Raw genomic sequence first — 25680 nt, forward strand, 5'->3', positions numbered from 1 at the left:
ATCAAACCTCACGTGACCTAGTGGTTTGTCATAACACGGCTGAATGAGTTGCTTTAGAAGAACTTTTAAATCAGATCTCTCTCTCTCCTGGGGCTCAGAACCCCACCTTAGCCAATGTTTTTACTGATGTCATTAATACCCACTGCTGAATAGCCAGTCTCGAATTAAAAGGCTATTATTTGAGTCAATCTCAGTTTGAAATATTTCTATTGGAGTCATTTATAGCAGAGTCTGCAGGACATACTGTCCTGAATCTGATTCAAGTTTCCTCAGCACCAAACAGTAAGAATCCTACAGTGTCACACACCACAGTGCTTTAAACCAGCCTCCCCATCAATATTGAAGGTCAGTCTCTTCATCTGTTTTATTGATGCTCCACTGAGCAGTACAGACCAGAACGGTACCAAGTTTACATCTTGTGCTCGGTTAGCTGGTCATCAGCTTAACACGTGAGTTCTGATCCTCTCAATATCTCTGAGCTGATGTTGGAATGATATAGTGCAGAGTCTGTAGATAAGTGAATTAGCCAGAGTCCTACTCCCAGTCACTATGTAATAACCTGATCCATGGGCAATGGTTAAGCACAGAGTGCTGTATTCCGTTTGCAGTTATCTGCTTGAGTTCACATCTGAAAGGTGGGCAGTATGTAGCAGAGAGTTGCTCACTTTCTCCAAGTGTTACAGTCAGTTCTTGTAGGAGAATATTGGGAAAAGATTGGTACACAGAGGCAGACCAAGGGGCCCTCCAACACTCTTGAGTGTGAACGTTGACTCCTGGTTCTGTGGACACGGTCAGTGTACATTGTAGACATTGGCAGGGCAGCCCAGCAAATACTTTGCCTGTTAAATGCGCTCACTATGGGGTCTACAGCCTCACGTCCTATCCTGTGCTTTGTGTCCCAAGGCACCATCATCTAGGTCACTTTCTCCTACCATCTTCCAGGTGAGTTGTTCAGACAGGGCCCTATTTGTCTTTTCAGGTGGAAATGCGACATCCCATGAGGGAGAGCTTTGGCCTAGTGACATTATTGCTGGACTGCTAATCCAGAGACCCACGTAATGTTCTGGAGATCTGGGTTTGAATGCCATGGCAGATAGAATTTGAATTCAATAAAAATCTAGAATTATGAGTTTAGTTATGACCATAAATCCATTGTTGATGGTGGCTCAGTGGTTAGCTGCTTCACAATGCCAGGGACCCGGGTTCGATTCCACCCTTGGGCAACTGTCTGTGTGGAGTTTGCATGTTCTCACTGTGTCTGAATGGTTTTCCTCCCACAGTCCAAAGATGTGCAAGTTAGGTGGATTGGCCATGTAAATTGCCCATAGTGTCCAGGGATGTGCGGTTTAGATGGATTAGCCATGGGAAATGCAGGCTGCCAGGGCTGGGAGGGGCAATGGTGAGTCTGGCTAGGATGTGCTTCAGGTTGGTGTGAACTCAATGGGCTGAATAGTCTGCTTCCACACTGTAGGGATTCTAATAATATTTAAAGAAGACAACAGACATTTTCCTGGAGTCCTAGCCAATGCTTATCACTTAAACAATGTCATTGAAACAGATCACCTGTCTGGACTTTGCTGTGGGCAAAATGGCTCCCATATTAACAATGTATTAAAGTGTTTCACAGGCTAAAACGTTTGGAATCCACAATGCCAACATATAAATGCAAACATTTTTTCCTTCTGCAGAACAGATGCCTTAGGACTAGCTGTGTAAAGTACTCCTCCCTCGTTCCACCATCGACCCCATTCTGGAATGTCACCCCCACCTTGTGCCTCATAATTCTCTCTGTACCTCAGTGGACTGTACATCTCCAATCTCCCTGTCCTCTTCCACGCCATTGAAGATCCCTCCTCCAGGGAATGTTGTGTTTGAATCCCTACAAACAGCTTTTCTGCCCATCACCAAAATGACTTCTACCAGAGTCACAAGTAACATGCTGTGTAACTGTGACAAAATCTAACTATTCCTCCTCATCCTTCTCGAGCTGTTTGTAGGCTTTGATGCAGTTGAGCACAGTCTTTCTGCTTCCTTTCTTGACCCTTCCCCTGTCCCCAGGCTGTGTCATCAGTGTCCAGCTCTGAGTGAGTGGAGATTTGCTCCAAGTAAGGCTAATATCTTCAGTCCTCATCACAAATTCTGCTCCCTAGCCACTCACTCTATCCTTCTCACTGGCAGAGTCTGAACCAGAATGGTTGCGTATTTGATGTCATGTCACCGAAGGCCACGAGTTTTCATCTTTCTAACAGCGTCGAAATCCATGCCTGCTTCATTCAGTTCATCCACTGCTGAAACATTCATCTGTACCTTTGCTAACTCGGCCACTCTAATCCTGGCTGACTTCCCACATTCTACCCTGCACTGACTTGAAGCCTGCTGCTTGTATCCCATCTCAACCGCAAGTCCTGTTGACCCCTCAACCTCTTCTCACTGCCCTTCTCAAACTCCCGGTTAAGCAACTCATAGATTTTTATCCAGTCCTCATCCTCGCTTTCAAAGCCCGCCGTGGTTTCACACCTCTTTATCTCTGCAATTTCCTCCAGCCCTGCAAATCTCCAAAGATGCCCACATCCCTTCGATTCTGGTGGTCATGGCAACCCCAATTTTAATTGCCTTGGGGTCACGTTTTGGGTTGTAACTTTCCTGTGAAGTGTCTTAAGGTGTGTTAGAATGTCAGAAAGGTGAAATGTAAATGAAGTAATTGTGAAATGTTGCGTCACCTGCACAGCAAAGGAAACATGGCCGATTTGTTCCCATCTACTGCATCTGATGCTCCCAGAGGAAATGGTGGAGGCCGGTACAATTACCGCATTTAAAAGGCATCTGGATGGGTATATGAATAGGAAGGGTTCAGAGGAATAAGGGCCAAGTGCTGGCAGGTGGGATTAGGTTAATTTAGGATATCTGAGTTGGACTAAAGAGTCTGTTTTCTGGAGAGTGCTGTACATCTCTATGACTCTTTTGTATCCATTAATTGATGTTGCCTTTAAGTTGGGTGGGAATCCAAGAGCTCCCATCCATTGAATCCCTACAGTGTGCAAGCAGACCATTCAGCCCATCGAGTCCACACCAACGCTCCAAAGACCATCCCACACACAGGCTTACCACCCCTCCCAGTATTTCCCATCGCCAATCCACCTGACCTGTATAACTGCGAGGGAACCAGAGCACTCGGAGGGGACCTTCCACTGACACAGGGAGAATGTGCAAACTCCACACAGTTGCCCGAGCATGGAATCGAACCCTGCTCCCTGGTGCTGGCAGGTAGTAGTGCTAACGGCTGAGCCACATACTACCATACAAACTAAGTACAGGTTAGCCACTGTCGCTTCCCTAGTGTGTCGGTCATGCACCAATGTCGTAAAGTGGTGGGCATTTGGATAAATCACCCGCACAGAGTAAAAATAAGGTTATAAGGTGTATTACTTTCAAGTCCACTCTCAAAGGCTGGGTCAGAATGGACTGATTGACAGAATGACTTTACATTATTTAAAGTCCTGTGTCAGCCAGCATTTCAGTCAACATGCTACTGACCAGCAGAGGGAGCTCACTGGTCAGCTATGCATCAGGTCAGGACACTGAAGGTCTGGAAAAGGGACCAGGGTGAAGGGGAGATGATGCTTGATGCTTTTCGAGTCATTTACCTTCCAGCTGCTCCATCCAGAGACGTACATTCTCTTTTGTCGGATGCTACAACTATCCTCATGGCTTCTCTGTCTAGTAGCCGGATTTAACCTTGCTTGTGTGTTATTATCTAATGGAGACATTGCTGTCTGGTTAACCATATTCCTGGAGGCTGACCATTCCAATTCTGTAACTCCCTCCCCAACCAAATGACCTCTACGTCCCACCCCCCGTTCCTCTCCAATTATTTTATAACTAAACTTTTTTTATCTCCATGGTTACGACCTGTATCAGTAAAAAATGAGGTCTGCAGATGCTGGAGATCACAGCTGCAAATGTGTTGCTGGTCAAAGCACAGCAGGTTAGGCAGCATCTCAGGAATAGAGAATTCGACGTTTCGAGCATAAGCCCTTCATCGCTTATGCTCGAAACGTCGAATTCTCTATTCCTGAGATGCTGCCTAACCTGCTGTGCTTTGACCAGCAACACATTTGCAGCTACGACCTGTATCATACAATTCCCACAGTGTGGAAACGTTCCCTTTGGCCCAACAAAGTCCACACTGACCCTACGAGGAGTAACCCACCCAGACCCAATCCCCTAACCTATTATTCTCCATTTGCCCCTGACTAATGCACCTAACCTACACCTCCCTGAACACTCTTGGCAATTGAGCATGGCCAATTCACCTGGCCCACACATCTTTGGATTGTGGGAGGAAACTGGAGCACCCGGAGGAAACCCACGTAGACACGGGGAGAATGTGCAAACTCCACACAGACAGTCGCCCGAGGCTGGAATTGAACCCAGATAGTTGAGCCACCATGCGACCCGTAACAATGTCATATGTTACAGTCCAAAACACTAGGTGCCTGTGACTGGGGTAAAGTACTGCCTCCTTTACATTTATTTTGTTTAATAAAACCGATTAACCAAATGAAAGTTGACAGCCCCCAACAGGGAACTGGAACAAAAGTCAAAGCACCGAATTTATGTTGAAGTATGATGATGCACTCCAGCGCCTCCTGCTGGTCGTGTACTTGTGGACACTCCCACTCCTTGGGCACTTTGGCTCGGACGTGTCCTGAGGAGAGAGGCAGTAGGGTGGGCACAGTGGGCCCCTTGGTGGTCCACTGCTTGGCAACGTAGGCCCGACCTGAGTAGGATTCCCCCACGAGAATCTGCTCACCACTCACGACTCTCACCATATGCAGCCCCTTTCAATAAACCATGAATGTCTAGCTTATTCACAGACTCCTCGAGGCCTCAGACCCCCACCGGGTGGCACAGTGGCTCGTGCTACTGCCTCACACCGCCAGGGACCCGGGTTCGATTCCAGCCTCAGGCGACCGTCTACGTGGAGGTTGCACGTTCTCCCCGTGTCTGCATGGATTTCCTCTTGGTGCTCTGGCTTCCTCCCACAGTCCAAGAGATGTGAATTAGCCGTGGTAAATTGCCCTGTGATGTCCAGGGGTGTTTAGACTAGGTGGGTTAGCCATGGGAGATGCAGTAGGTTATAGATCACACAGGAGAAAGCGAGGACTGCAGATACTGGAGACCAGAGTTGAAAAGTGTGGTGCTGGAAAAGCGCAGCAGGCCAGGCAGCATCCGAGGGGCAGGAAAATCGACGTTTCGGGCATAAGCCCTTCTTCAGGAATGCATGTACAGGGATGGGGTTGGGAGGTCTGGGTGGGATTGTCTTCGGGGGAGTGGGGTGGGGTCAGTGTGAACTTGAAGGGCCAAATGGCCTGCTTTCGCTCTGTAGGGATTCTGTGTATTAACTCACGATTGTATGGCACTGCTGATTGCAACTTCCTGTACTCTAGATCATGGTGGGAGAGAGGGAGGACTTTGTTGCAGAGAGCCACACACCACCCAGCGTCCCATAGCAAGTGCAAGGGTGTGTATGGACAGCCAATGCAAGTAGGAGGTAAAGGATGTCCAGAAAACCCTTCTCCCAGACACAGGAGATTTTCCCCCAGAGGTTTCGGGTTGCGGGAAGGAGACCCAGAGGGGTCCGGGACCAAATATGGGCTTCTGTTGGAACCAGGGCTTGGTTTCAGATGGAAGCCCATCCACACTTGAGCCATGTCGATGCCATGAGATCGCTTTAGGATTGAGAGTTATAGTCTCCAGCTTCCGAGTGGCATTGGCTGAGCACTGGACACTGAGTTGCTGCGGTGACTGTCCAGCATGTCGCTGAGTCTGATCACCTGAGCCATCTCCTCCATCAGCTGCTGAAAACAGTGATGGTGGAGGTGGTACTGCTCCTGATGGAGAGTGCTGGCGTCAGACAACTGTGGCTCCAAACCCGGTGTGAAAATCCTGTTTCAAAGACCAGAGAGAGAGAGATCCACAAACAGGAGAGGATGCCATTGAGGACGTGCGCCTGACAAATGAAAGGAGTGACCAGGCCACACCACCAAGGAAGATGGTGAGCATAGAGGTATCGGTGCAGGCCCTGAGAAAAGGAGAGTGCCCACCTTGGGGAGCTGAGTCAAACCAGTGCCTGGCCTCCTGAAACAGCAGACTGACTTCCAAAAGTCCCAAAAGCAACCTGTAAGCATCTTCTGTAACCTTGTGACAAACTCCGGAGAGGGGATCAGAGTGACCGGCTGGTACCACAACATGCCGGATGTCGGCTGGTTCATGGCCAATGCTGATGTCCCACAGGAGGCAGTGGGAGGAGCCCTCTTCTCACCCTCAAAGGTGACGTTGGCCTCTAGTCCCTGTCTGACCACCAGCCAGGAGTTCCTCTGGCAGGGAGCCCATTGTCACTGAGTAGACACCACCTGAAACATGTTCCCCAGTTGTTCCGGAGCATATCTTGCAGCACTGTTGTATCCTCCGCAGGTCAGCTGGGTCTGTGAACACGAGGAGCGCGTTAACTGTGCACCCCTCCCCCAGCCCGGGTAGAGCCAAATCTTACAATCTCCTCGTGGAGACACAAAGGAATGGCTCCATGCAAATAGCACTCAGTGGCCAGACAACAGGCAGCCATAGAGAGGTACAGCACGGAAACAGACCCTTCAGTCCAACTAGTCCGTGTCAACCGGACATCTTAAATTAAACTAGTCCCATTTGCCAGCACTTGACCCATATCCCTCTAAACCCTTTCTATTCATATACCCATCCCGATGCCGTTTAAATGCTGTAATTGTACCAGCCTCCACCACTTCCTCTGGCAGCTCATACGTGCTCCACCCTCTGCGTGAAAACGTTTCCCCTTAGGTCCCTTTTATACCGTTCCCCCCTCTCACCCTAAACCTATGCTCTCTAGTTCTGGACTCCCTGTCCTGCGAAAAAAAAAGACCTTGTGTATTTATCCTATCCATACCTCTCATGACTTTATAAATCTCTATAAGGTCACCCCCCTCAGCCTCTGATGGGCCAGGGAAAACAGCCCCAGCCTATTGTTCAAACTCTCCAACCCCCTCAACGCCCTTGTAAATATTTCCTGAACCCTTTCAAGTTTAACAACACCTTTCCAATAAGCAGGGAGACCAGAACTGAATACAGTACATTCAAATGTGGCCTAATCAATCCCCTGTACAGCCGCAACATGACCTCCCAACTCCTATACTCAATGCACTGACCAATAAAGACAAGTGTACCAACACCACCTTCACTATCCTGTCTACTTGCGACTTCACTTTCAAGGAACTACAAACCTGCACCCAGTCCTGTCACACTCCTCTCTCACTGTGAGTGACCCGCTTTAATTTGACACTCTGCAGCACTGAAAAGAGATCAAATCTGGGCGATGAGCTCCTTCCTGAACCCCAAGCATTCACAAAGTCTGCAATAAATGGTCACAACCCATTCTATCAAGCACCCTCTCCTGTCAAGGGAGGGGAAGGCAGCTGACAGAGCACTCCTCTGGGGCAGGTGGGTCATATCCCAGACCAGATGGATGGTATCATGTCAGGCCCAGCCCAGTGGAGGTTTGGTCATGTGATGTAGAGTGGTGTAGTTCATCACTGTGCCAAGGCAGGAATGATGTGGAGGTGCTGGTGTTGTTCTGGAGTGGAAGGGAAGCAGGAAGACATCGCGCGCTGACAAAGGTATTGTAAACTGCTAAGCTGGGAGACCAGACGCCAGCGTTTTAAGAAGCCATGGTGGCTCAGTGGTTAGCACTGCTGCATCACAGCACCAGGGTCCCAGGTTCGATTCCAGCCTCGGGCAACTGTCTGTGTGGAATTTGCACATTCTCCCTGTGTCTGCATGGGTTTCCTCCGAGTGCTCCGATTTCCTCTCACAGACCAAAGATGTGCAGGTTAGGTGAATTGGCCACGCTAAATTGCCCATAGTGTTAGGTGCATTAATCAGAGGGAAAATGGGTCTGGGTGGGTTACTCTTTGGAGGGCATCCTCAGCAATACATTCCAGCTCTTGTATCCTTGCCCCCTCAAAATCAATCAGATTGTGCTGGCTTTCATAACCACCAACTGATCCTGCATGTTAACGTTAAGAAAATCCTGAACTAGGATAACTCTCTATTTAGAAAATACTGTACAACTCTGTTCTTCCTACCAAAGTGCATAACCTCACACTTTCTGCCACTTCTTTACCCACTCTCCATATAGGCGTGAGTGTAGAACGAACTGAGTATGCCGCCTTGCAGGGTGCTGGTGTCGAGGACTATCGTGGAGGTGGTGTTGTTGCCCATTCTCACTGATTGCAGTCTGTCGATCAGGAAGTCGAGGATCGAGTTGCAGAGGGTGGAGCAGAGACCTGAGAGTTTGGAGATGGGTTGGTTTGCAAATATGGTCTTGAAAGTGGAGCTGTCATCAATAAGAAGGAGCTTGATGTAGGTATCACCCAGATATTCCAGGGATGAGTGTTGGGCCAGGGAGATGTGGACTGTTGCACCGGGAAGTGAATTGTAAAGGATCAAGGCAATTTGGGAGGCTGGAGTTAATGTGAGCCATGACTAACCTCTCGAAGCACTTTATAATTATGGAGGTTGGAGCAGACAAATCTCACAGACTTGTTTAAGCTCACTGTCAGTAAAATAGTGGCAAAGGGCCAAATCAGGCCCAAAATGAAAAGTTGCATGTGCTGTCAAGGGAAATGGTTGAGGTGTTATACAAACACTTTGCAGCTCGTTGATTGTACTTTAACTTCAGTGTTTAAACAAACTGCGTTTTGCTTAACATTGTGTGGTTTGACCGGTCAAATTACACCTGGAACAGAGACACTTTGCATTTATCTTTAAAAATTGAGAAAAAGTTAGGGCCTAGCCTACCTTCTTAAAATATTTAGAGGGGGTCTGGTTTGGTCTATAATACCTTGGATGTGCAGGTGGAGGTGGAGATGCTTGTGGCTGAATGTTTGTCCTCATCCTGCAATGTTCCCCCACCACCCACCACCACCCACCACCCACCACCACGCACTGGCACTCATAGTGGCACTAGCCACCTTCTCCTCAGCCAGCCTGTCCTTCCGTGAAAGCTGGTGAACAATATTTCTTCCCTCTTTTGACAGCACCAGGCAGAAAGACATGCACACCCCATCCACAGCATGCAGCAGTCAATGCTGCCATCCCAGCTGAGTCTGAGGGCCTGTGCAATTAGCACTAGTACAGGGCAGACCTCTGTAGGGTCTGAGCAAGTAACGATTCTTGTAAAGATGTACAGCCAGTTATGATAATAATCCATTGTCATGTGATCTCACGTTACAAGAAAATTATGCAGTAGCCACGTCATTTAAGCTAATGGGGCCAGAATCACATTATAGCCAATACAGGTAAGGAATGTTCCTGTTCTGCAAATAACTGCCTAAGTTCTACAATCGCGTTAAAGCCAATTTGTGTTAAAGAAACACACCTTCTAGCAGAACCGACTGTAGTTTATTACACAATAGCAATAGGTACCAAATTATACCCACAAGTTAGGCATAATTACACAGACTCTCGGGAACTAGAGAGTCTCAGGATATAAAAACCAAAAGAACAGCAGATGCTGGAAATCAGAAACAAAAGCAGGAATTGCTGGGAAAGCTCAGCAGGTCTGGCAGTACCTTCAGAGAGTTAGTGTTTCAGGACCAGTGACCCTTCCTCAAAACTGATGGTAGCTAGGAAAAGATGGGTTTTTGTGCAGAAGATAGGGTGTGGGGAGGGAGTAAGGAGTAAATAATAGGTGGAGATAGAGCCCAAAGAGAGAAAAGAACTGTTGGATAGACAAAGAAGTAAATAATGGTTGCCTAGGAGGGTGAATAGCTATTAAAGGGGATGGTTAGCGTCTAACAATGAGTTGTGTGTAATAGCAGACCATGTGATAATAAAGCCTGTTGTGTTGGGGTTAGGTAAGGACGTGGGAGAGGCTCAAGCCCTGTAGTTGTTGAACTCGATATTGAGTCCAGAAGGCTATAGAGTTCCCAAGTGGAAAATGAGGTGCTGTTCTTCTAGCTTGTGCTGAGCTGTGCTGGAACGCTGGAACACTGCAGCAGGACTGAGACAGAGATGTTGGCCAGGGAACAGGGTGGGGTGTTAAAGTGGCAAGGAACTGGAAGCTAGGAGTCATTTTTGTGGACAGAACGTAGATGTTCTGTGAAGCAGTCACCCAATGTAGAGGAGACCTCACTGTGAGGAGTGAATACAGTGAACTAGACTGAGTGAAGTAACAGTGATGACATGTCTGTCTCCATTGTACCCTTGTGTTGGGCTCCTCTATTTCCGTCCAGGGTTATGCAACATCATTAGGATTGGGTGGAGCTTAATACAGTTTCAGTGTTAACTCTTTCAGGACCATTACCTCATATAACACTGGAGGTTAATCCTGACTTCATGGAGACTCCAAGGTGATCCTGGGGAGTTGTGAAGGAAATGGGAAGTCAGCATAATCCCACTCCTGGACATGCGTGTTCGAGTGTAAACTCATATTTCAGTACTAGCTGAGGAGCAGAGGTATTTAACAATAACTCCACCGTAGATTATGCCTCAGAAAGTGATGGGGGAGGCAGTGAATTTACACAGAAACATTTCACCTCCACACATCCTCAGCAGTATTTACTGTTAGCAGTGGATTCCAGTTTAGAATTGTAAAGGTCAGTAAGCATGGCAGGTTCCTGTCAAAGAAATGGCCTCCTGATCTGAAGGTGTTTTGTACTGAACTGGGAGGAAAAGGTTCATTCAATCCAGCAAAGTAACTCAGCAAGTTAAAAGATCAGCCATCTGAAAACCTTTTCAAGACAGCAATTTGAATCAGACTCCATTAAGAGGACAGCTTCTGCATTAGAGACAGTAACTGGTGTGAGAAATTACTGAGTGACAGTGTAAGGGAGCTGGATTAACATCAGGAGAGATACAGTCAGTGACACAAGGTGCTGGGGGACAGGGGTTACTGAGTGACAGTGTGAGGGAGCTGGATGAACCACAGGGGAGATACAGTCAGTGACACAGGGTGCTGGGGGAGAGGGGTTACTGAGTGACAGTGTGAGGGAGCTGGATGAACCACAGGGGAGATACAGTCAGTGACACAGGGCGCTGGGGGAGAGGGGTTACTGAGTGACAGTGTGAGGGAGCTGGATTAACATCAGGAGAGATACAGTCAGTGACACAGGGTGCTGGGGGAGAGGGGTTACTTAGTGACAGTGTGAGGGAGCTGGATTAACCACAGGGAAGTTACAGTCAGTGACACAGAGTGCTGGAAGGAGAGGGGATATTGAGTGACTGAAGGGCTTATGCTCTAAACGTCGAATTCTCTATTCCTGAGATGCTGCCTAACCTGCTGTGCTTTGACCAGCAACACATTTGCAGCTGTGATCTCCAGCATCTGCAGACCTCATTTTTTACTGACAGTGTAAGGGAGCTGGATTAACATCAATAGAGATAGTGTACTGATTGGCTCTTGTACCTTGCATTGCGCGTACAACTCAAAGAATTAGAGATCGCTTGAGGATGAAACTGTTCTGCAATGCAGTGCCTGAATTAGCAAAGAATTTGAACACAATAGGCATTGAGTGTAAAGAATTAATGTGAATATTTAAGTCTGATTGTTTAAATATCAGTGGGTTAAATCACCTGAGCACGTGTTGATGGTTCTCCTTAACAGCTCATGACAGAGGTGAAGATGTATTTGTAAACAGCACTTATCTATTATATTTAAATATTAAAAAAAGGTATTGCTCCGTACATCAAACGACTCCTAATGTATTAGATTAGATTAGATTAGATAACTTAGTGTGGAAACAGGCCCTTCGGCCCAACAAGTCCACACCAACCCGCCGAAGCGCAACCCACCCATACCCCTACAATTACCCCTTTACCTAACACTACGGGCAATTTAGCATGGCCAATTCACCTGACCCGCACATCTTAGGACTGTGGGAGGAAACCGGAGCACCCGGAGGAAACCCACGCAGACACGGGGAGAACGTGCAAACTCCACACAGTCAGTCGCCTGAGTCGGGACTAACCTCTCCCCTGAACCCAATCATGGTATGAGGAGGCAGCGGTCAATGGGTAACAGGAACAGTGAAAGGTCACCGTTGAACAACATATGGAGAGCAGCAACTAATGAAGAGAAAGTAAAGGGGGAGTCATTGCCCTTACCAGAGTGTGTTGGCCAGATTACAGGCTCAAATCAGGTTGAACAGTAGCTGAACGAGCTCTATAGGCCAGCAAGGAGCAGATAGAGTCATGTAGCCTGGAAACAGACCCATTGGTCCAACGCATCCATGCCAACCAGATATCCTAAATTAATCTAGTCCTATTTGCCAGCATTTGGCCTATATCCCTCTAAACCCTTCCTATTCATATATACCCATTCAGATGCCTTTTAAATGTTGTAATTGTACCAGCCTCCACCACTTCCCCTGGCAGCTCATTCCATACACACACCACCCTCTGGGTGAAAAGGTTGCCCCTTCAGGTCCCTTTTTAATCTCTCCCCTCTCACCTCAACTCTGTGCCCTGTAGTTCTGAACTCCCCCCGCCTGGCAAAAGGGCATCAGGATTCTCTTGTTTGCGATCTGAGCTGACAATGTCGTGGGAGACATTTTAAAATCAACCTGGTCTGAATTGTCCTTACACACCTCTGGAGTGAGTAGGACTTGGAACCTCAGACCTCCTGGGCCACAGGTTGACACTACCACTGCACCACAAGGATCCTCGTAAAAGATGAGAATTGAATTGAATTTATCGTCACGTGTACCGAGACACAGTGAAAAGCTTTGTCTTGCGAGCAATACAGGCAGATCACAGAGTGAAGTAGCATAAGTACCATTCCTGATGAAGGGCTCTGGCCCAAAACGTCGAATTTCCTGTTCCTTGGATGCTGCCTAACCTGCTTTAACCAGCAACACATTTTCAGCTCTGATCTCCAGCATCTGCAGACCTCACTTTTTACTCGAAGTAGCATAAATAGTAAATAATAGGTAAACAGCAGCAAAACCAAAAACACAGGGACAGATCAGCATGGACGACACTGCATGTGACAAAGAAGTTAAAGTACTCAGTGTGTCTCAGGAAAAATACTCCTGTTGAATGCACCCAGGGACTGGGAGTGAATGTTACTCTGCCTGTTAATGATTTATCCCAGCCCGTGGATAAGTGTGAATATGCAAATTTATAGGAAGTGAGACTGAATTGTTGCAGAGGTCTTCAGTGAGACTTTTATCAGATGCTTTGCAGTCCTGGGATGACTTGACGTTTTTGAATGCTGTCTGGCTGACAAAGCAAGCAGAAGTTTGAAAACAGAACCGTGCAATTACTGTGGGGTCAGGAATGCAGTTTGTTAAACTCCGTAGTGAAAACATAGCTGTACAGACACAGGGGGTGTACAAAGAGAACACGGTAGCTGCCATCATCCAATATTATCAGAATGACAAGGAAAGGCAGCATCCACACAGCTGTCCCATCAAAACTGCAAAGGACCATTTTTGTAAAAAGATGAGTCATCTTAAAGCAGCACATCACACCAAGAGTAGAGAAATTTTAGCCAACAGCAAGTTTTAAACTGGCTACTGGGGGTGGAGTTTTAGTTCCTTCTGATGCTGAGCAACATTCTCGTCAGCTATCGAAAGTAAATGGCCCAGGAAGCATTAAACCCAAAGTCAGGACTGAATGGAGCGGGAGCACGGGCTGAGCTGGGCACCGAGTCACAGGCTAGAGGCCAGAGCCTGGAGTGGGAGCACAGTGAGCCCAGGCTGGTCGAGGGGACGGGCACTGGAGGCAGGTAGAGGCCAGCATGTGGAGGCAGCAAGGTCTCATGTTCTGAAGCCAGTGGGCATGGACGCAGGGAGAAAGGGACTAGAACTTGAGCAGTTTAAAAATTCATTTTATTCTCATTTGGGACTTCATAAACTCTCTAATCCCATACTAATCTTATATTTTACTATCTCAATTCTGTAAGAACACTTGAATTATTTGTACCTAGGTACCCTGTACCTAAGATGGCGTCTAGAGGCGACATTATAAACTTGTTACTGCATTCATCAGAGCGTACATGACTGTAAAGGCTGTTCTATTCCAAAGTGGGACAGATAACTGCCGTCCATCTATATACAGAGAGGAACATTATATGTATAGTCCAGAATCAGAATTGCTGACTTTAAAGTGGAAGAGTTTTACAGCTAATGTACAAAGTGGAAGAATTAAGAAACCAAGGAAAACCAAGAAAAACTGAAACAGATAGAGTCAAAAAGGTGCGCAGCACGAAAACAGACCCTTCATTTCAATTTGGTCAGGCCAACTCGATATCCCAAATTAACCTAGTACCAATTGCCAGCACCAGGCCCATATCCCTCCAAACCCTTCCTATTCATATACCCATCCAGATGCCTTTCAAATGTTGTAATTGTACCAGCCTCCACCACTTTCTCTGGCAGCTCATTCCATACACGTACCAACATCGACATGAAAAAGTTGCCCCTTAGGTCTCTTTTATATCTTTCCCCTCTCACCATGACCCTATTCCCTCTAGTTCTGGACTCCCTGACCCCAGGGAAAAGACTGTGTCTATTTATCCTATCCATGTCCCTCATGATTTTATAAAACTCTAGAAGGTCACCCCTCAGCCTCTGATGCTCCAGGGAAAACAGCTCCAGCCTGTTCAGCCTCTCCCTATAGCTCTGATCCTCCAACCCTGGCAACATCCTTGTAAATCTTTTCTGAACCCTTTCAAGTTTCACAACATCCTTCTGATAGAAAGGAGACCAGAATTTCACACAATATTCCAAAAGTGGCCTAACCAATTTCCTGTACAGCTGCAACATGACCTCTCAACTCCTGTACTCAATACTGCCTCACAGCGCCAGAGACCCGGGTTCAATTACCGCCTCAGGCGACTGACTGTGTGGAGTTTGCACATTCTCCACGTGTCTGCGGGTTTCCTCCGGGTGCTCCGGTTTCCTCCCACAGTCCAAAGATGTGCGGGTTAGGTGAATTGGCCATGCTAAATTGCCCATAGTGTTAGGTAATAGGTAAAATGTAGGGGTATGGGTGGGTTGTGCTTCGGCGGGTCAGTGTGGACTTGTTGGGCTGAAGGGCCTGTTTCCACACTGTAAGTAATCTATCTAATGTCATTTACTCTGACCAGTAAAGGAAAGCATACCAAACACCTTCTTCAGTATCCTATCCACCTGCGACTCCACTTTCAAGGAGCTATGAACTTGTACTCCAAGGTCTCTTTGTTCAGCAACACTCCCCAGGACCTTACCATTAAGTGTATAAGTCCTGCTAAGATTTGCTTTCCCAAAATGCAGCACCTCACATTTATCTGAATTAAATTCCATCTGCCACTCCTCAGCCCATTGGCCCATCTGGTCAAGATCCTGTTGTAATCCAAGGTAACCTTTGCTGTCCACTACACCTCCAATTGTGTCATCTGTAAATTTACTAGTCATACCTCCCATGTTCACATCCAAGTTGTTTATGTAAATGATGAAACGTAGTGGATCCAGCACCAATCCTTGTGGCACTCCACTGGTCACAGGCCCCCAGTCTGAAAAACAACCCTCCACCACCACCCTCTGTCTTCTACCTTTGAGCCAGTTCTCTATCCAAATGGCTAGTTCTCCCTGTATTCCATGAGATCTAACCTTGCTAACCAGTCTCCCATGGGGAACCTTGTCAAATGCCTTACTGAATTCCATATAGATCACATCTAACTGCTCTGTGCTCATCAATCCTCTTTGTTACTTCTTCAAAAAACTCAATCAAGTTTGCGAGACATGATTTCTCCTGCACAAAGCCATGTTGACTATCCCTAATCAGTCCTTGCCTTTCCAAATACATGTACATCCTGTCCCTCAGGATTCCCTCCAAAAATCTGCCCACCACCCCGAGGTCAGGCTCACCGGTCTATAGTTCCCTGGCTTGTCCTTACCATCTTTCTTAAACAGTGGCACCACATTAGCCAACCTCCAGTCTTACGGCACCTCACCTGTGGCTACCAATGATATAAATATCTCCGCAAGGGGCCCAGCAATCACTTCTCTAGCTTCTCACAGAGTTCTAAGGTATACCTGATCAGGTCCTGGGGATTTATCCACCTTTATGCATTCCAAGACATCCAGTACCACCTCCTCTGTAATGTGGACATTTTTCAAGATGTCACCATCTACTTCCCCACATTCTAGATCTTCCATGTCGTTCTCCACAGTAAATACTGATGTGAAATACTCATTTAGTATCTCCCCATCTCCTGTGGCTCCACACATAGGCTGCGTTGCTGATCTTTGAGGGGCCATAATTAACCTTTTGCCCTTAATGTATTTTTAAAAACCATTTGAATTCTCCTTAACTCTATTTGCCAAAGCTATCTCATGTCTTCTTTTTGATCTTCTTAAGTATACTCCTATGCCGTCTAAGGATTCACTCGATCTGCCCTGTCTATACCTGACATATGCTTCGTTCTTTTTCTTAACCAAACCCTCAATTTCTTCAGTCGCCCAGTATTCCCTACACCTACCAGCCTTGCCGTGCACCCTAACAGGAACATACTATCTCTGGGCTCTCATTATCTCATTTTTGAAGGCTTCCCATTTTCCAGCCGTCCCTTTACCTGCGAACATCTGCCCCCAATCAGCTTTTGAAAGTTCTTGCCTAATAACGTCAAAATTAGCCTTCCTCCAATTTAGAACTTCAGATCCAGTCTATCCTATTTTAAATCTAATAGAATTATGGTTGCTGGCCCCAAAGTGCTCCCCCACTGACATCTCAGTCACCTGCCCTGCCTTATTTCCCAAGAGTAGGTCAAGTTTTGCACCTTCTCCCGTAGGTACATCCACATACTGAATCAGAAAATTGTCTTGTACACACTTAACAAATTCCTCTCCATCTAAACCTTTAACACTATGGCAGTCCCAATCTATGTTTGGAAAGTTAAAATCCCCTACCATAACCACCCTATTATTCTTACTGATAACTGAGATCTCCTTACAAGGTTGTTTCTCAATTTCCCTCTGACTATTAGGGGGTCTATAATACAATCCCATTTGCATTCTGGGAAGGGATTTTCACCAAACATGAGCTTTCAGTTCTTGTTATTTTGGACAGAGGCCTGCAATTTGCCTACCATTGTTTCAATGCATTAATTGAATCCTCAGGGTCTTTTCACATGACTAGTTCACTGAGACGGCCAACGCTATCAGTGAAACCAAAGGATGATTGAGTACAGTAAAAGTTTTTTTAAAAAAAGCTCATGTATCACTCTACCCTGTTTCAGGATGACCTGGATTCATGCAGCTTTTTATGGAGAGGAACCCACGTGCTCTACTTTCAATTCTTACATATGCCATGTTTCACAGAAGCAGATTTGGACAAGGGGAATGGAGAAGGGGAATGTGTATCATTGCAGTCGACCCAGATTTACAGTCATTGTCACAGAACGAACTTACTATTGAACCTCCAGGCAGGAGAATCGATGTGTATTTGTGACCAATGTCACCTAGTCCAAATACTTGAGGAAACTCTACATCCGTGATCCTATCTTGTGGAGGCAGACAGTGTACTAGTTCAAAGAATCAGGAGTTGATTTGTTTCTACAAGGAAATGATGTAATACAGAGTGGACCAGTTCTTTGGGATGCCTGAAGGATGGACCTGTATCATCTAACACTGACTAACAGGTTTGAAAGAATGCATGGAGAGCTCATGTTTCCCAATTCCCTCCAACACAGCAGAGAACAGGGTTGGGTATTTGTGCCAAACCAGCACAATGGTAATCTCTGTGAATCAGAGATGAACCCAGAGACAGGGAGATATAACATAATGGGTGGTGATCAAGACTTGATGGAGGATTTAGTGTAATATGGAAATAAATTGCTCACATTCTCCTTGGAGACTAATATAAGATTACATGATTACTGGGAGATAGTTCACTCAGCAGCCTCATGGTGGTACTGAAGACTTAACAAGTATGCAGTCAGTCTTTATTAAGTTTGACAAAATTTGCAATGTTTGATGCTACATCATTACAATATGTACTAACCCAGCTCCTGAATGCAGAGACAAGATAATGGTTATTTCACAGATCAGTGATAGAGATTTTCAATCCCTACATTGAGAGCCTTACTATAAAGTGAATGTTGCAAGAGTATGGGAGTGTGTTGGCCTTATGCACCACTAGGCTAATAATATCACAATAATACCTCCCAAAACCTCTCCAACTCTGTTTTGGGCATCATCCCTAATATTTCCTGTGTAACCTGCGTTTTGTCTGGTAGCATTTCTGTGGGAATCATTAGGAGTGGCACGGTGGCTCAGTGGTTAGCACTGCTATCTCGTAGCACCAGGATCCCAGGTTCGATTCCAGCCTCGGGTGACTGTCTGTGTGGAGTTTGCACATTCTCCCCGTGTCTGCGTGGGTTTCCTCCCACAATCACAAAGATGTGCAGGTTAGGTGAATTGGCCATACTAAATTGCCTGTAGTGTTAGGTGCATTAGTCAGAGGGGGGATGGGTCTGGGTGGGTTGCTCTTTGGAGGATCGGTGTGGACTTGTTGGGCCAAAGGGCCTGTTTCCACGCTGTAGGGAATCTAATTAGGATGGTTCACTACATTAGAGCATTGAATGCTGTTTAGTAAGCAGTAATTTGCACAGAATTGTGATTGAATATATTTGAAAGATTTGATCTTGAGAAGTCTATTATAATATCTGGATTTTTATGAATCAGGAACATGTTTAAGAGCATTCAAAAGGCGTGCTGAAGAAGAGGCATACCAGACACGAGGATTGATGAGGGCAGAGCGGTAGATGTGATCTATATGGACTCCAGTAAGACGTTCGACAAGGTTCCCCATGGAAGATTGGTCAGTAAGGTTAGATCTCTAGCCACTTGGATACAGAACTGGCTCGAAGGTAGAACTCAGAGGGTGGTGGTGGAGGGTTGAATTTCGGACTGGAGGCCTGTGACCAGTGGAGTGCCACAAAGATCGATGCTGGGTCCACTACTTTTCATCATTTACATAAATGATTTGGATGCGAGCATACGAGGTACAGTTAGTGAGTTTGCAGATGACACCAAAATTGGAGGTGAAGTGGACAGCGAAGAGGGTTACCTCAGATTACAACAGGATCTTGACCAGATGGGCCAATGAGCTGAGAAGTGGCAGATGGAGTTTAATTCAGATAAATGCAAGGTGCTGCATTTTGCGAAAGCAAATCTTAGCAGGACTTATACACTTAATGGTAAGGTCCTAGGGAGCGTTGCTGAACAAAGAGACCATGGAGTGCAGGTTCATAGCTCCTTGAAAGTGGAATCGCAGGTAGATAGGATAGTGAAGAAGGCTTTTGGGATGCTTTCATTTATTGGTCAGTATTAAGTACAGGAGTTGAGAGGTCATGTTGCTTCTGTACAGGATGTTGGTTCGGCCACCATTGGAATATTAGTGCAGTTTTAGTCTCTCCCCTATCGGAAAGATGTTGTGAAACTTGAAAGGGTTCAGAAAGGATTTACAAGGATGTTGCCAGGGTTGGAGGATTTGAGCTATAGGGAGAGGCTGAACAGGCTGGGGCTGTTTTCCCTGGAGCGTCAGAGGCTGAGGGGTGACCTTATAGAGGTTTATAAACTCATGCGGGGCATGGATAGGATAAATAGACAAAGTCTTTTCCCTGGGTTCGGGGAGTCCAGAACTTGAGGCCATAGGTTTAGGGTGAGAGGGGAAATATATGAAAGAGACCTAAGGGGCATCTTTTTCACACAGAGGGTGGTACATGTATGGAATGAGCTGCCAGAGGATGTGGTGGGGGCTGGTACAATTGCAACATTTAAAAGGCATTTGGATAGGTATATGAACAGGAAGGGTTTGGAGGAATATGGGCCAGGTGCTGGCAGGTGGGACTAGATTGGGTTGGGATATCTGGTCGGCATGGACGGGTTGGACCGAAGGGTCTGTTTCCATGCTGTACATCTCTATGACTCTATGACACAAAGCGTTAACTCTTTCCACAAATGCTGCCAGACTTGCCGAGTTTCTCCAGCATTTTCTGTGTTTATAAAAGGAGGTTTAGATTTGGTGTGCAGACATAGTGTGATGTAAGTTTTTGCTAAATGAGTCATGTTGACAATGTTAGAAAATGAACCTTGGTGAAAGATCGGGGTCAGCACTTCAATGAGTTTGTGTCCTTTCTATCCGGGTAATAGGTTCTGTGGATGTACCTGTGAAATAAATTAATGACTGGTTATAATCCACCCCTCACACTGAGGGGGTGTGCTGCATGCCCAGCCGTACCATCTTTCAGGTGACATATTAACCTAAGTGTTTGCCTTTACAATACCCGAACAAATGCCTCCACGGTGGCACAGTGGTTAGCACTGCTGCCTCACAGTGCCAGGGACCTGTGTTCAATTCCCGCCTCAGGCGACTGACTGTGTGGAGTTTGCACGTTCTCCCCGTGTCTGCGTGGGTTTCCTCCGGGTGCTCCGGTTTCCTCCCACAGTCCAAAGATGTGCAGGTCAGGGTGAATTGGCCATGCTAAATTGCCCGTAGTGTTAGGTAAGGGGTATATGTAGGAGTATGGGTGGGTTGCGCGTCGGTGTGGACTTGTTGGGCTGAAGGGCCTATTTCCACACTGTAAGTAATCTAATCTGTGCAGAGTGCTGCCTGCTCCTCTCGTCCCCCCATCATAGAATCCCTAGAGTGTAGAGGCGGGTCATTCAACCCATCAAGTTCTCACCAACCCCCTGGTGAGCATCCCACCCAGACCCACTTCCCTACCTCGTACGCTGCATTTCCCATGGCCAATCCACCTAACCTGCAGGTGTTCGGACTGTGGGAGGGAACCAGAGCACCCGGTGGAAACACACACAGACACGGGGAGAATGAGCAAAGTCCACACAGACAATCACCCGAGAATGGATTCAACCTCGGGTCCCTAGTGGCAGCAGAGCTAACCACTGAGCCACTGTGCTGCCCTATTTCTTCAGAAGCTTTGAACTCTTTTGGAGAGTTTCATTCCAGCTTCTTCTCAACTTCTGGTCTGTAGTTTTAAATCTTATTATACCCCAGTGTTACTCAAAATTCACGTTCTTAATTTTCCATTTCTACTCCCTGCTATCACCCTCTCTGAACCCACTGGTTACTTTTGCCTGTCAAGGCACATTAAGGTATATCTTGGAGAATGAAGGATAGTGTTGCCAATCCTGCAGGATTAAGGATTACTCTCCTGGGTGCAACTCAGAAAGAAAATAAATGGAGCCATTAGAAAGAAATATAAGTATTTCTTCCATTTCCTTTGGTAATTCATTCCGACAGTATGGAACTGGACGGGGAAAGTCATGAGGTAAAATCTTCAGAAATAGGTTCAGAGTTTGTGGCTTGAAGAATGAATCCTTTCCATTTGAAATATCTGAGCGTTTACTGAATTCAAACATACTTTTAAAATGTTCAGAAAATGGGACGTTGATGAGGGGAAGAGAATCTAATTCCTCTACAGCTGCCTGGAAAATAAAGCTGGTGAAGTCAGTAAGTGCTAAATCCACTCCTTCCTCAAAATCCAACCCTCCCCACCCTCGAAGTGATCAGATGTCGGGTACACTTGGAGTTTGAAGTACAAGACTCCCTCTGCACTTTCAGTCTCATTCCTTGTCGCAGAGGGCTGTACTCAGTGATGTTTTCTTCTGCTGGGTTTTTTTTGGAAGCTGTGGGAGTTGTTTTAGTTGGGCAGCTTTTGCTAGCTTTCGAAGTTTTATGTATTTTTATATCAGGACAAGAAGTCAGCAGACCTTCTGACTGTAAGGGTTTAATTATGTGTTTGAAAACAATATGCCATTATGAAAGGGAGCCAAGTATTGCTTTGAAATGAAAGAAGAACTTGTAATACATGCATCTTATTAACCTTTGCCTAACCTCCACCTCAGGAATGTTTCCAGAATATTCCTGGAACTTGGTCCACTCTGCCATAGGCCAAAACATGCATTTCATGTTTCTAACAAGTTTGATGCTGGTTAAAAGTATAAGGGTATACAGACCAAGTGGTGTATCTCCAGCAGTGAAAGGCTGGCACTCTTTTGCTCTGTTCTCACTGTTTTACACTTTAACCTCAGCTTGGGAACATCAGGAAGAGCAGTTGGACATTCAGTCAACCAGGACTGCTCAGTTAGATCAGGCCTGATTGGTTTGTTCAGGCCTACATGGTTGGATCAAGCTCATGTGGTTAGATCAGGCCTGTTCAGTTAGATCAGGTTTGCTTGGTTAGATAAAGTCTATCCAATTGGACCAGGCATATTTGATTAGATGAGGCCTACTCAGTTAGATTCAGGCCTATTCGGTTAGATAAGGCCTACTCAGTTATATCAGGTCTACTTGGTTGGATAAGGCCCACATGATTTGATCAGGCCCACATGTTTAGATTATGCCTACACAGTTAGATCCAGCCTGCTCAGTTAGAACAGGCCTACTCAGGCTAGGCCTGCTGAGTTAGATCAGGCCTGTTGAGTCAGATCAGGCCCAACCAGATCAGACCTACATAACTTCGTCAGGCCTACTCAGTTTGATCAGGCCTACTCAGTTAAATGAGGGTTGCTTGGTTAGATCTGGTCTGATCTGCACCTCAATTCCTTATGTCATTTTTGCTCCATGTCTTTTAAAAAGCCTTACATACCAAAAACAAACTCGATACACTTTGTTGGTGATCAGCTTTGAATTTCAAATCAGGTGAGTAATTAAGTATATATTTATTCCAGGTATTTAAATGCAGATATTTCAGTGAAGAATTATTAACACTGTTATTTCAGGACAGAGGAGAATGCTGGAAGTCAGAGCCAAAAGGTGTGGCACTGGAAAAGCACAGCCTGATCTGTAGTCCTCACTGTCTCCTAGTTGATTATAACCTTACTGTGAAGCTTCTTCCAAGGATGTCCACTTTGAAGAAGTTCTTCTCCTCCCTCTACAAGGATCTCAGTGAGTGTCTCTCCCACTGCACCCTGCAGGTCATCTCCTCGGCCCGGAAGCAGACCCGCTCCTCATGTCCCCTCCCCCCACCTCAACCCAAGATCCAACCCTCCAACTGCTCTCTTGAACTGTTCTACCTGTCCATCTTCCTTCCCACCTATTTGTTCCATCCTCTGCTCCAACCTATTACCATCATCCCCCACTTCCATCTACCTTTAGCATTCCCAGTTTCCCCCAGCCCATTTCCACCCCCCACTTCCATTTATGTCTCCACCCCCTTGGGTCTCCCTCATTCCTGATGAAGGGCTTATACCGGAAACGTCAACTCTCCTGCTCCTCGGCTGTGCTTTTCCAGCATCACACTTTTTGACTCTGTTATTTAAGTTTGATTCAGATGTTTTGATTCTGGTAATCTCATTCATGTATTTGAAATTCAGGTATTTTATTTCAGTTATTCCAGGCCAGGCTTCTGGACTGGGGGAAGATGGCAAAAGTAACACTGCTAATCAAGAGAAGAGGGAAAAGAAAACAGGGAAGAAGGAAAGAAAACGTAAGTCAACAGGAAAATACTATCAAGAAAGTTTTAACAATCCACTTTGAAATCGGACTGTGATGAAACAAAGTCAGTGTAGTTTGCAAAAGGGAAATCACGTCTGACAAATTTATTAGTGAGTATTGTGTTGACGTAAATGTAACGATAGGTAAAGGGGGAGCTGTAGTGCACTTGAATTCCCAAACTTGTTGATAAGGTGACCAAGCAAGAGTTTGATAACAGAAGAGCTCATGGGGTTTGGGGCTGGTGTTTTAACATGGTGGAGAATTGGTTAATAGACTAGATTAGATTACTTGCAGTGTGGAAACAGGCCCTTCGGCCCAACAAGTACACACCGACCCGCCGAAGCGCAACCCACCCATACCCCTACATTTACCCCTTACCTAACACTACGGACAATTTAGCATGGACAATTCACCTGACCCGCACATCTTTGGAATGTGGGAGGAAACCGGAGCACCCAGAGGAAACCCACGCAGACACGGGGAGAACGTGCAATCTCCACACAGTCAGTTGCCTGAGGCGGGAATTGAACCCGGGTCTCTGGCGCTGTGAGGCAGCAGTGCTAACCACTGTGCCACCATGCCGCCTATGACTGAAGATATAGAGTAGGAATCAATGGGGCATCTCCAAGTTGGCAGATCGGAACTAGTAAAATGCAGGTCTGGGGCCTCAGGTATTTACAATCTGTATTAGTGACATTGACAAAGACCCTGAGTGCAATGCATTGATGTTTGCTGACAGTGCAAAGGTTGATGGGAATGTGAGCCAAAAGGAGTACTGTCGGTTTTGCTGTGACACGGTAGTTCTGTTGCCATGCAAGGCCGTGTTTAAGAAAATCGTTTAGGAGCAGCACCATTTAAACTAATGGGGCTGGAAACACATTACAAACAATCCATGCTTTATATGTTTGTGCTTTAGAAACAGTGTCCCCAATTCATCGATCGCATTATAGTGAATTTGGGTGTACTCTGAGAAGGAACGCAGAAAATCAACTTTTTTTCTCTCTCTCATCTAGAAATGCTCGTTATTGGAAATGGTATGACTTATTGCCCATCCCTAATTGCCCCTTGGAAGGTTGTTAATAAGCTGTCTTCTTGAATAACTGCAGCCCAAGTGGTATAGATAAATCCACACTGCTGGTAAGGAGGGAGTTCCAAGGTTTTGTGACAGGAAAGAACAGCAAGGCTTTGAGGCCTGGGGTGTCCTGACTGGGAAAGTGACCCACAAGGAAACCAGAATGGTCAACGTAGAAGGGTCAAAGTGGCTGAACACTGACCTGAGTTACTGATCCATCCAGATCTGGCACTCATTTATTTACTATTGTTTTCATGGGAGAAGGGAGGCCTAAGGAAGGTTAATGCCCAGCCTGGCAGTATTATCGCAGATTGAAGATGGAGTACCCAATGTGACAAGTCAGGCAAGGAGCAGCTCATCGGTCACCAGGGAGGGAATTACCCACACTGCCAAGGGCCCTCATGCCACCAATGATCAGAGCACACCGTTCAAGGTCATTTAGGTCAATGTTGCATCAAAACTATAGTTCTGCATTCATAAATGAATGAAAAACCACTACACATATCGACTATCTGCTATACGTGTAAGGCTGTGTTGTGCTGTTTATTACACTGGCAACTTCTGATGGTATTTGCCTATTTACTGAGGACTAATTCAGTTTTTGATTGGGATCTCACTACCATGACACCTAACCCAATCAAACGTTCCTCACTCCCCCCTCCCCAAGAAATTTCCAAAGAGAAATCTGACATCAGTACATGCTGCAGAGATGGGGACCAGAATTCTGGTGAAATTCATGGATTTATAAAAGGGAAATGACACTTGACAAATCTAACCATGGAGTCGATTAAGGGGGAGCCAATGGATGTGGTTTACTTGAACTTTCAGAATGCTTTCAATAAGATGCTGCAGAAGAGATTAGCGTGGAAAAGTAAAGCGAAAGGGATTGGGGGAAGTGCATTGACACGGAGGGCTCCTGCTCAAAACATTGATTCTCCTGCTCTTCCGATGTTGCATGACCTGCTGTGCTTTTCCAGCACCAACTACACACTCTTGACATGGGTAGAGAACTGTTCGGCAGACTGGAAACTAGGAGTAGCAATAAACACGTATGTTTTTCTGAATGACAGTGGACAATGGGGTACTGCAGG

General features: G+C 46.2%; 1 protein-coding gene across 1 annotated transcript in view; it reads left to right on the top strand.

The window, feature by feature from the left end:
- rad51b (RAD51 paralog B) overlaps window positions 1-25680 on the top strand; it is a 582669-nt gene that overhangs the window by 522806 nt on the left and 34183 nt on the right. The window contains exon 11 of the mRNA XM_060828790.1: window positions 23411-23509. Within this exon, the coding sequence (XP_060684773.1) occupies window positions 23411-23509 (99 nt within the window). The remainder of the gene's footprint in view (window positions 1-23410; window positions 23510-25680) is intronic.

This window comes from Hemiscyllium ocellatum, chromosome 8, assembly GCF_020745735.1.
Source record: "Hemiscyllium ocellatum isolate sHemOce1 chromosome 8, sHemOce1.pat.X.cur, whole genome shotgun sequence".
In the NCBI taxonomy this organism is placed as follows: Eukaryota; Metazoa; Chordata; class Chondrichthyes; order Orectolobiformes; family Hemiscylliidae; genus Hemiscyllium; species Hemiscyllium ocellatum.